Below are 12348 nucleotides of genomic sequence, written 5' to 3'. Positions count from 1 at the left end.
GGTAGGGGAATTAGAAGAGCTCTCAAGCTGCAAGGAATCTTGACACTGCTGTCTTGACACTCTTTCGTTATATGGTCTGTGCAGTAGTATGAAGATAATTATAAAAAGAAAGACGTTGAGATCATATGATTTTTGTGAGTTATAATTTGTGTGATTGCTAGTTGCTACAAGGTAACAAGCAACTCCAGCAATAGCTCTTGAATCAAAGTTCCTAAAGGTCAAATAGAGGTTCTCTATTTTTTTTGGCTAAAAAATGCTTCACTCCAGCAATAGCCCGTGAATAGAGCTGGAGCCCCGTGAACAGAGGGCTCTGTAGAGACCCAGAAAATAGAGGGTGGATAGAGAAATTTGGAGGCCTCCCAAAATAGGGAGACAAGCAGAGGGTCTGCCGGAATGTGTTTTTTACTTGGCCCTCTAAACTTGGGATAGGGGACTGTTTAGAGGATTGACTGGAGTTGCTCTTAGAGCAACTTCAACAATGAATGACTCCTAAACCAGGACCCCTACAGCAATGACCCCTACTTTGTAGTCCTCATTTTCTTTTGGCTGTGGGACCCCTTTGTCAATCTCTCTCTCTTTCTTCTCCATGCATCCTTTGTCCTTCTCTCCCCTCCCTCTGCATGGAGCACGACAGGCGATGGATCTTCCATGATTCCATCCATGAAGGCCGGCCGCAGTGAGTACGCAAGGCCGCAGGGACAAGGGCCGTCTATCCTTGGAGCAGCTGTCCGTGAGCTCACCTGATGCGTCGAGAAAACATCAGAGAAAAGCTATCATGACAAGTTGAATGGAAGATCAAGAACGCATACATAAAACGATGACACTTTGAGTTAGAAACAGGCACACTCAGCTAAAGAACTCAAATCTTGACGTATGGACGCGGCTCCAAATCACACAAGTTTTCAGCTTGGGAGTTTCACCAAGCAGCTGAGATTGAGTTTAATCTGAACTAGAACACGCACGCAAGCAAAGGCAGAATATGAGTGGTGGCTCGCTGGCGTAGACGTGCACCAGAGCAAAGTGTCGCACCCATTATGCCGAGCAACATTCTCAGGTCGTTCTACCGTGCGCCCGCGTCCACCCTCGCTACCGCTGCCAATGCTAGCGTGCGCGAGATGGAGCTGGCCATGACGGGGACCACCCTTCCCTCCGCGCACTGCCGCCGCTGTGGCCCGATTCGGACGCGAAGCGGCGAGCTCGCGTCCTCTTTTGACGGTAGGGGGACGGGGAAGGCAGCGGACTAGACCCAGCAGCGGCGTGGAGGCAGATGCAGAAGGGAGGCGTGGGCGGGAAGAAGGGGCAAGAGGGAGAACGGTAGGTTGTGGGACCCACGGATGGCGACCCTCTACAGACCTCGTGCCTGGGGCCCGTGGAGATGAATTTGGAGCCCTCCCCAAAGTAGGGGTTACAGTAGATGGTATGCTGGAGTTCGTTTTTTAGTCAGTGGCCTCTAAATTTGGACTTGTTTAGAGGGTCTACTGGAGTTGCCGGAGATCAAGTTGTCATGGAGAAGAGGAAAAAAATACTATTTTTTACCGGATTTGATATAATCATGTTTTTTATAAAAAAAATAATCTGAACCGAATGCTTTGGCATGAATCAAAAGGCCTGTTTTTAAAAATTGATCTCCAGAAAAAGGTAGGATCAAATTCAACCATGAAATTGAGAAATACTAAGTTTTAGATATGCGCTTCTCCTTTATCTAAAAGAAGGATCAGTCGCGTCATGGGGCGACCCTTGCTCGTTTCGAATGGCCATGATGCTCTCAGCCTCTCAGGTAATGGAATTTGTTCGGTCCACCATGGCACCATTACCGCGAATAAACCTCGTCAATGTGGAATAACAACTAAAAAATTGCAATTTAATGTCATCCGTGGATTATTTTTATTTCGAATATTGACCTATGACAACTCATGCGGCTTGTTGTATTTGGCATGGTGCATATACATATATAAAAGATAGTTCATGTAAGAAACCACACAACTTTTTCTTTTTTAGCCAGGTCGCCTTAGCAAAAAAAAAAAGAAAAGGCAATGGAATTCAGAATCTCGCAGTTGCAGGAAACCATATGGAATTTTGGTTACAAGTTGAGACCATGTTAAATATTCCAATCAGGAATGCTTTAGACATAATCTTGCAAATCTGAAACGCTGTCCTTGTCACTGCTTAAGTCAAATCGAACTTTGAGGTAATGTCCCATGCAAGCATCCTCATTCATGCCAATGTAGAACATATAATATATTTGAAGGGTAAACGAGACATATCTCACAACATTGTGAAAAATCTTAGATTATCGTGGGAGCATACATGTTGCCAACGAAAGCGTGAGCCACCCATGTTGTCAGGCAGAGGAAACCACAAAAGGTAAAAGAACAAGTAAAATAAGGTCACTTTGTCTAGTCCCATGCATAGCCACACAGACAGGCACATCATGCTTATATATATGCAGAATGCGCCATCTTCTTGGGCCACGGAAACAAAAAAAAAGGTGCAAATTGAGATGGTTTTTGGCCTTTGCCGGCCACCGAGAAGCTGCCGAGGCCTGAAAATTGAGGACGTCCGTGGATGATGGCCCTGCGTGAAAGGAGGCGGAGAGCGGAATGCAGCCAAGGATGACTTGCCGGAGCGCCGCCCGCCGGCCGGCAAGCGTGCGTTTCAGAATTCAGAGAGAGTTTGTTACTTTGTTTTGTTGAGTGACTCTCTGATGGGGACTTGGTGTTGGTGATCCCGGCAAGTTTGTCCATGGCTACGTTTCGCTCTCCTCCTCTCACGCCAGGCCTTTTCTTCACATGGCATGAGTTTCAACTCCGAAGCTTCAGGTAAGATATCACCATGTTCGATTTGTCCGATGTTTTTGCCAATTGTTACTGGTGTTTGTAGTGGTCGAGGATTTGGGCTGGCAGGGAAGCAGTTACTGTCAGAAGATTTGCAATGTGGAATCATGGGGCTTAAGATTAGGTTAGCTAGCTTCTAAACTACTGAAGAAGTGAAAGAAGGGGGCAGTTAAACTTAGCAAAGTACTCAGTAATACAGTAAGTATGTCATAGTTTTTTTTTAGGGATGGAAACTATTGCAAGCTGTTGACAAGGAAACAAAGTTGGAATACTTGGGCTGGATTGGAACTGGGCCTGATCTGTTGCCAGTTGTATAGGCAGGCCAGCTATACTTTGGGCTGCCTCTCAAAAAAAAACTATACTTTGGGCTGAAATGTGTCGTTCTTCATAGGTTCCCATGTGATGATTTGCTAGAGAAAAATCATGAAAGGTACCCCCGAGGTCATGTCACACTGGACGGTGAAGAATCTTTTTTATTATTTTTTCTCGCGTCTACATGATAATTTGAGCAAGGAGATCGCAAATCCTACAGGTACATATCACGGGCATCATGTCTAAACTTTAAGCAGTTGGGATGATTGAATGGGAGATTGTGACCTGCACATGATGACAAATCAAATTACGCAATTCATTATTTATCCGCATAATTTTGTTCCCTCTGTGATTTGCGTAGAGAAAGCCAACCGTGTTTCCACAAGATTTATATTCCACTAAAACACAAATAATTTGTTAGGAAGGACAGACAACAAAAAGACTGTCGCCCCATTACACTTGCATGCTCAATGGACTCAATTGACAACTCTTACCGTAGCAAAGTGAGGAAAGAACTGTTTTTGAAGAACTTGAGGAGTCATAATAGCTTGTCTTTAACTTCCCCGCAAAAAAAGAAGGGTGGTACCCAACAACTCAATCAAAGATGAAGCTTTGCATTTTGATGTGGAACTCGATTTGGAACTGAGTTCAAACAAAAGTTCCATATCTTAGGCTCCGTTTGTATCCGCTTATAAGCGGCTTATCGGTGGAAATAAGCGAGAATCCCGCCAAACACTTTGCTTATTTCCACCGATTCTCGCTTATGTGGTAAGCCGCTTCAACGATTTGAACTACGAGAAGCGAAAAGCGAGAAAATCTTCACTTAGATTATAATCCAAGCGTGGCTAGGAAAAGCGTATACAAACAACACCTTAGTCAAACAGGTAACCCAATTGGCTTACAGTTCCTACAGGATCCCATCCACAAAACCATATTCCAAACTAATCATATACTTATATAAGCAATACAACTAAAATTTCAACCTTGAACACCCCCAGTTTTACTTTTTAAAACTAGTATATACCACAACATCATTATAGAGCTATAATAACTTTTGAAAAAATTGCTCTTTAAACGCCGTGTCCCCACATGCCAGCGTCCACGTCAGCCACTCCAGCTGCAACACGAAGTAACCGTACCAAGGCATCGTCCAACGGGATCCGATCAGCGATCACAACACATCACGATTTGCTCCATAAAAAAAACAGAGCGAAATAAAAATCGAGGACGACATCTATTTAAAGGCTGAATCCACCTCACCTGCGTGGCCCTCCTCCCCATCGCTTCCTCTCCGCTACTCCCCTCCCCCGACCAGATCGCGACGAGGCGCCGCGCGATCCGACCCAGGCCGAGGCCGACGACCCAACTCGCCGCCGGCGGCCATGGCGTACGGCGACCGCGTCACCACCTTCGAGGACTCCGAGAAGGAGAGCGAGTACGGCTATGTCCGCAAGGTCCGCGCCTCCTCCGCCCTCCCTCCCCCCTCCCGCTCGCATTGCTTCCGTCTAGATCCCGCTGCTCGATTCCGCGCGATCTCTGGTGGGCGCGGGCTGTACCGTGTGGCGGCTGAGTCCGCCGCGCCTCGCGTGCTCGGATCGAGCTGAATTGCTGCCAGATTTGGTTTGCCTGCGAGGTGTCGTTGGGGATTTGGGTGGTGCTGACGGTTACCTTAGTGGATCTCTCGGGCGTGACTGGCCCTGTCAAGGTGGCGCTGGGATCTAGCCCGCATTGGTGGGGAGTCAGCTTGGCCCGGTAGTTTTGGAGATTCGTGGAGTGGTGTTTTGATCGCGGTTGCGCTATCGTTTGATCCGTGGTGTGTGGTTGCTGACAGGTTATATTCTTTCGATTAGTAGATTCTGATGGATTTTGACTAGGTGCACGCTTATGAATTGTAGGTCTTTGGTTTGCATCGCCATGTAATTAGTTGAGTTAGTGTGAGTACATAAGTTTACCGTTTTTGTGGAAGCCGGATGCGTGTTTTGAGCTTCTGATGCCATAATGCACTTGCTTGTACCTCTGATAGTCTGATGCCATAACCTCCTTTCTAGCTTGGCTATTTGCTACCTGTTCGCAAGACATGGCATCTTCTGCTAATGTTCTGCACTACAGTTTCATGTATAACAGCTCTTACTCTGTTTATTATGTTTTGACTGATCTTGTGGCTGGTTTGTTGTAGGTCTCTGGACCTGTGGTCGTGGCTGATGGAATGGCGGGTGCTGCCATGTATGAGCTTGTTCGTGTTGGCCACGATAACCTCATTGGGGAAATTATCCGTCTCGAGGGTGATTCAGCTACAATCCAAGGTATGCAACAGGGTGGATCATCTCTCTAATATATTGTTCAACATGATAGGTTTCTTTCCAGTTGAACAATGTAAAGTAAACTGACCTTGCAAATGCTGTCACTTGTGTGTAGTTTATGAGGAAACAGCTGGACTTATGGTTAATGATCCTGTTTTGAGAACAAGAAAGGTGCATTTTAGTTATCTTCTGATCTTACTATATCTTTTAGTGCCATTGTTTTGCTATCTTTTAACATTGTAACTATTCCCTTGCAGCCTCTTTCTGTTGAGTTGGGACCTGGAATTCTAGGAAACATTTTTGATGGTATCCAGGTAAGCTGAACAAGGCTCATTTATCTGGTCATTTACTTTTGTTACTTCGTATATGTTATCCTCATCCTTCCTGTATTATGTTTGCAGCGCCCTCTAAAAACCATTGCTATTAAATCAGGAGATGTGTACATTCCTCGTGGTGTTTCAGTTCCTGCCCTTGACAAAGATACATTGTGGGAGTTTCAGCCAAATAAACTAGGTAATGCCTTAGTGTAGAATTTATATTATCCAAATGATCTTCCGTGCTGTTTTTGTTACTTCTAAGCTCGTGATGCTATCTAAATACATTTTCTTGTGTTGTGTCTAGGTGTTGGAGATGCCATCACAGGTGGAGATCTATATGCTGTAAGTTCCTATGATGTTGAATTCCATTTATGGCTATTATTCTGAACAATAATAGCTGTTTGTGATATCTAGATGCATGTCATTGGCCCTCATTTATACCCTAATGATTGCCTATTATATTGCAGACTGTCTTTGAGAACACATTGATGCAGCACCATGTTGCTCTTCCACCTGGTGCTATGGGGAAAGTAAGTTACATTGCACCAGCTGGTCAGTACAGCCTGCAGGTTAGTCAGCTCTTGCCTTATACTAAGTCTTATTGATTTAATGTGTTCTACATTTGCTCAATTTTATTTGAAACCTTGCTATTGCTTTTTATGCAGGATACAGTGCTAGAATTGGAATTTCAGGGCATAAAAAAGCAATTTACCATGCTTCAGGTAAAAAACTAATTCTTTTTAGGAAAAGGTCTATTTTACTCCCCTCACCCATTTACTTTGTCCACTTAACCCCCTAAGCAAAATTTAGGCTCACTTTACTCCCCCAAACTATTTCATTTGGTCCAATCTACCCCCTAATTAGATTTCTCTTTTTCGTTTCTTCGCGTACAAATTGAATTTTAATTTCAGATTTTGTCAGTTCACTTATAACATGATGCTCCATGTTAGAAAAATATATTAGAATTTTTTCATGATTACTTTTCGTACAGTTTTGTATATCTAAGATCAATTTCGTATTAAATGTTCCTAACCTATGAAAATAACCATGAAAAATTCGTAGTATAATTTCTAACATGAGGCATCATGTTTTGTATATGCTCACAAAATTTGAACTCAAAAGTCAACTCATACATGAAGAAACAAAAAAGAGAAATCTAATTAGGGGGTAGATTGGACCAAATGAAATAGTTCAGGAGAGTAAAGTGAGCCAAAACTTTGTTCAGGGTTTAAGCGGACAAAGTGGATAGGTGAGGGGAGTAAAATGGACTTTTTCCTTCTTTTTATGAAGATGGAACTCTATAAGGATTGAAGAATTAGTTTAATATTCTTCATTCATTGCCTTGCAGACATGGCCTGTGCGATCACCAAGGCCTGTTGCGTCGAAGATTGCTGCAGATACACCTCTTCTGACAGGGCAGGTTTGTATAGAAGTTACCTTGAGCTTTGTTGTCATAACAAAATGTTTAATACATTTTAATCAATCCTAGTGAAAAGCTTGAAGTCACAACATTTTCAGATGTCTTTTCCTTTTATATCTTACTCCTCCACTTTTGAATGGTTCCAGCGTGTACTTGATGCATTGTTCCCCTCAGTTCTGGGAGGAACTTGTGCTATTCCAGGAGCTTTTGGTTGTGGGAAAACTGTCATTAGTCAGGCACTTTCAAAGGTGATTTCCCCCCACCTTTACTACTACTATTACTATTGCCCCTGCTACCATATAGCAGATTCCTCCTATTGTCTTGATGGTCTCATCTTGAAACTTTGCCAATTGATATCTGCAGTACTCCAATTCCCAAGCTGTGGTTTACGTGGGCTGTGGTGAAAGAGGAAATGAGATGGCTGAGGTTCTCATGGACTTTCCCCAGTTGACAATGACATTGGAAGATGGCCGTGAGGAGTCAGTCATGAAGAGAACAACACTGGTGGCTAACACATCTAACATGCCTGTCGCTGCTCGTGAAGCCTCCATCTATACAGGTAAAACTAAAACCCTGTTGCTTTGATAGAGGGTAGGAAGATAGTCTTGATGGTAGAGGCACATCTCTGTCAGCCTGTCAGATATATCTCTGCTTGGTCCAGTGTAGAGTTTCTGAAAGTCTTATATTGTATCTTTTCCTCTCAGGAATTACAATTGCTGAGTATTTCCGTGACATGGGTTACAACGTCAGCATGATGGCTGATTCCACCTCCCGATGGGCTGAGGCATTGCGTGAAATCTCAGGGCGTTTGGTAGGTTACTCATCTTATATCCTAAAATTGGTGTCTTTCAAAACAATTAAAGGAGAATGAGAGCAAAAAATCAGTTTCTCCAGTTCGTCAAGTGTTGTGCCAACATGATCCTTTAGTGAAGTTGTATTTTCTCATTCTACATTTGTCACTAGCAAATTTGACTTAGGATTTTGATGCTATGCTAATCTGTTGTTAAGAGATAAGAATGACTCTGATGACCAACATTAAGTTGTGAACAAGCATATATCGTTAGAGCGGCTGAGTTCTAAGATATCATTTGGAAATACTTTGAACTCTTGCTTCACTATGTTGATCATTGATCTTTTTTTTCACATCCTGTCTATTTGACTTTATAACTGATGATGCACTTTTTTTTGGTCCAGGCTGAAATGCCTGCTGATAGTGGTTACCCAGCTTATTTGGCTGCACGATTGGCATCCTTTTATGAACGTGCTGGTAAGGTGAAATGTCTAGGAAGTCCAGACAGGACTGGCAGTGTCACAATTGTTGGAGCTGTCTCTCCTCCTGGTGGTGATTTTTCAGACCCTGTTACCTCCGCAACCCTCAGTATTGTTCAGGTAAGGAAGTTGCAAATAACTCCACAACTTGTTCCATCCTGATTGACAGTGTTTACTGTTTCATTATTGTTAAATCATGCCTTGATCTTGTTTGCAGGTCTTCTGGGGTTTAGATAAAAAGCTTGCTCAAAGGAAGCATTTCCCATCTGTGAATTGGCTCATTTCCTACTCAAAATACTCTCAGGTTATTCCCTAACTTGCTTAAACTGTTCTCTCTATTGGTTTCACTCAAAATATGGAGCATAAGAGAAGAAACAAAAAGGTTGCTGAAAATGTCACATTGTTGTGTTAATTGGGCAAGGGTGTTCTATTAGTTACATTTATCCTGAGGAGATGTTTGTCTGCAGGTCTTAGTTTCTCCTGTTAGTGTTCTCCATTGTTGATGTCTTGTGACAATGCCGTTTTCTGCCTTGCAGGCCCTTGAGTCCTTCTATGAGAAATTTGATCCAGATTTCATTGATATTAGGACAAAAGCACGTGAGGTGTTGCAGAGGGAGGATGATCTAAATGAAATTGTGCAGGTATATTTTGTTTATGGATACTCACATGGAATACTGTGATGTTTCGACTTTTGACCTTTTTTTCTTTATTATGTTGCCTTGTTATGCATGCTCTTCTGTCATGCAACCTGCTAATGACTAAAATTCTATATGCGTGAATATACTTTTCATGTCCTAAACATTATAGATAATTGCCATGCGCAACTGCGTTAAATATTTTGTCTGTATACAGTAGTCCTGCTAAATCCTTTCCAAAGGACTCATTTGCCCTCCATGGTATTGATTTTGACTTCTTAATCCATATATCCAGCTTGTTGGTAAAGATGCGCTGGCAGAATCCGACAAGATCACGCTGGAGACAGCAAAGCTTCTGAGAGAAGATTATTTGGCACAAAATGCGTTTACCCCGTGAGTGCCCTAGTTAATTCTACACATTTTGTTGCTCGTTTTCCTCCATGCTGATTCTGACCATGTTATTGTGCTGCTTAATATAGATATGATAAGTACTGCCCATTCTACAAATCTGTTTGGATGATGCGCAACATTATTCACTTCAACACATTGGCAAATCAGGTAAGCTCTTGGTGGCAGTACTAATATGGTTTCCAATTTATTTTTCCGCTGGTGGTTTTGGCATGACCTAGAAAATCATATCACACTTCTGAATATTTTCAAATCATGTAACGTCACTGATGTATGTTATTGTTCCACCTTCTGGTATCCTTGTTTTTTGTTTGTCGAGATTTTTAATGATAATTGCATTTGAATGCAAGAATGGTAAATGAATAATTAGAGCTAAATTAATATATAACTTGTGAAATTGCATATTTATATGTTTGTGTCATTTGTAGGCTGTGGAGCGGGCAGCTGGTACTGATGGCCATAAGATAACATACAGTGTCATAAAGCATCGCTTGGGCGATCTATTCTATCGCTTAGTGTAAGCATTTTTAATTTATTTTCAATACTACTTTTGATGGCATCATCACTAACAGTTCTTTATGTACATTACAGATCTCAAAAGTTTGAGGATCCTGCGGAAGGCGAAGACGCATTGGTTGCCAAATTTAAGAAACTATATGATGACCTTACCGCTGGGTTCCGCAATCTAGAGGATGAGGCACGGTGAACTGTTGTAGATTTTGTGTAAACAATAAGGACTGCCAGATGTTTCATAAGATACGGAAGTTGTAGATTGAGATCATGTATGAGATTTTTCCGCGCCGCTACTTCGCCATATCACTGTTTTGGCCATCTGTGCTCGACGGACACCCTGTTTATTTCTATGTATCATTTATTGCCATCATCATTGTAATAAGCGATGGGCATGCGTGTAGTTGAATAAGTACAATGTCCATGTATTTAAACCATCAATGCCATCTTTATTTGTTTGTTGAAAAATTATGCTTCTTACTTTTTTGGGTATTCATTTGTGCTGATTAAACATATTACGTGAGGAGCGACAGCCGACAGGTAATTATCATCTGACTTTATGGCAGATGCTTCTATCATCTAGAGCCTTGTACAAGAGGTAAATAAGCGAAGATGCGTTTACACATCCTGATCGTAACTTGTACAACCTCTGGCTGCACAGATTGAGACATCAACGTTAACTCCTTTTTAAGACTCATCTTTTGTTAAACATAAAAATTAAGGTGTTTACTTACAAAATGTTGAACAGAGGTGGTATACTTTTCTTTACGATGTATCACCATGCATCAATGTATCATTTCATGAGCTTTTAGATGTCCAAGCGTGGTCATGGAGTTTACAGTCCCTTTATGACTTTATCTCCAACTACAATTGCATAGGATGGTTAGATAAGACACTATACAAGTGAAATTAATCTGAGTGGTTGACCAGGATGGCCTGTCCTTTAACTCTTCTGCTCTCTAGTTTTCTAATCGTGTTTAGGAAACTACCTTTAATATGCCTAATCATTGGACCTTTTTAATACAGTGCACATAGACGCGTTCGACCTGTTCTGACGTGTTTTTGTTTGTATGGACAGGATGTTGTTGGACTCGATCCATGTGAAGGATTTCCAAAAGAATTCCGCACCAAATATACAGAAGGAAAAAAAGTAAGATCCCTTTAGGAGGTGTGTGTAGAGTTAATATAAAGAAGGGAAAAGGAAGCAAGATCCCTTTTAGGATGTATTATAGAGTTAGTAGCTTCCTTATCCATTGCCCAATTGACAATTGTTGTATTATAACTACATTCCTTGATTCCTTCCACCATTCCTGTTTCGTTGGATTCTTCTTTAGTTATGCGCATTGTTTGAGGACTCATGAATTGAAATCACATTTGTTTACGGCTTTTGTGTTCACCAAAGAGCACCTGTTTTGCTGTTTTTTGTTAAAAAAACAAAATGCATGTAAGTAATGTTTGGACTCGACCAAGCATGAATTCACCAAAGAGCACTCTGGTTGACCATCATTATGTTACTTACCAAGGTGATTCCTCAAATTTGCACATTGATGTCAACATCTAAGGGGAACTGAAAAAATATTTTTATAATTACCATATTTTATCATCCACGGACAAAACAAAGGTCAAATATAGTGAGTGGTTGTCAGATCAAGTAATCCAACTATAAATTTCTCCAACCGAAGTCAAGACCAAACATCCGGCACTATTTTATGGGCATGACCTTAGTAATTAGGGATTATATAGAATACGAATACGTAAAGCTATTGTACTAGTTTTTATTTTATTTTGAAAAATTTATTGTACTAGTTTTTATAGAATAATAACATGGTCATGTATGCAATGTTACAAATACGGGTTCTTCAAGTTTAGAAGATTAGAAGAAATCTAATTAGTCACTCTCAAGCTTATCAATTTTTGTCTAATTTAGTTCCCACTCTTAATTAGAGTTTTCCAAGATAAGTATGTTATTAGGTGTTTTTGACAACGTATTACGTTCGTGACATCAATGTATATCAGATTAATTTTTTTGAAAGGTATATCAAATTAATTTTGTAAAACTTCTATAGTCCGAAGATCTAAAATACTCCTATATGAATATTCAATTTAAAAAAAAACACATTTTCCTATAACTTTTTGTGATACCCCTCGACAACCCATCGTCATCCGCCCGCTCCTCTCGACTCTCGAGTTATGCGGAAGGTGGAAGAGAGAATTCTCTATTTGACCCGTTCCTTTCTTGACCCTCAAATTTTTTTCCTTCCTTATTTGATACTGACTTCAACTTTTATTCCCAAATTGACACTCCGTTCGACTTTCCATCCGACCACCGTTAAATTCCCGTGA

General features: G+C 41.4%; 1 protein-coding gene across 1 annotated transcript; it reads left to right on the top strand.

Moving 5' to 3' along the window:
* Positions 1-4414: 4414 nt before the first annotated feature.
* LOC117857404 (V-type proton ATPase catalytic subunit A) lies at positions 4415-10485 on the top strand. The gene is made up of 19 exons (XM_034740053.2): positions 4415-4600; positions 5323-5449; positions 5562-5617; positions 5704-5760; positions 5848-5959; positions 6068-6105; positions 6231-6332; positions 6429-6485; positions 7112-7183; positions 7330-7431; positions 7547-7742; positions 7888-7994; positions 8378-8572; positions 8670-8756; positions 8989-9093; positions 9383-9480; positions 9567-9645; positions 9924-10012; positions 10087-10485. The coding sequence occupies exons 1-19, from the start codon at positions 4529-4531 to the stop codon at positions 10199-10201; spliced, it is 1866 nt and encodes a 621-aa protein (XP_034595944.1). The 5' UTR covers positions 4415-4528; the 3' UTR covers positions 10202-10485.
* The last annotated feature ends 1863 nt before the right edge of the window (positions 10486-12348 follow it).

Source organism: Setaria viridis, chromosome 1, assembly GCF_005286985.2.
Source record: "Setaria viridis chromosome 1, Setaria_viridis_v4.0, whole genome shotgun sequence".
Taxonomy (NCBI): Eukaryota; Viridiplantae; Streptophyta; class Magnoliopsida; order Poales; family Poaceae; genus Setaria; species Setaria viridis.
This window is presented reverse-complemented; position numbering and strand designations above follow the sequence as displayed.

Excerpts from the sequence above, each read along its gene's own strand:
- LOC117857404 (XM_034740053.2), top strand. The coding sequence starts at position 4,529 with ATGGCGTACGGCGACCGCGTCACCACCTTCGAGGACTCCGAGAAGGAG. Across the intron at positions 5,618-5,703 it reads CTGTTTTGAGAACAAGAAAG|CCTCTTTCTGTTGAGTTGGG; the intron begins GTGCATTTTAGT and ends ATTCCCTTGCAG. Across the intron at positions 7,743-7,887 it reads TGAAGCCTCCATCTATACAG|GAATTACAATTGCTGAGTAT; the intron begins GTAAAACTAAAA and ends TTTTCCTCTCAG.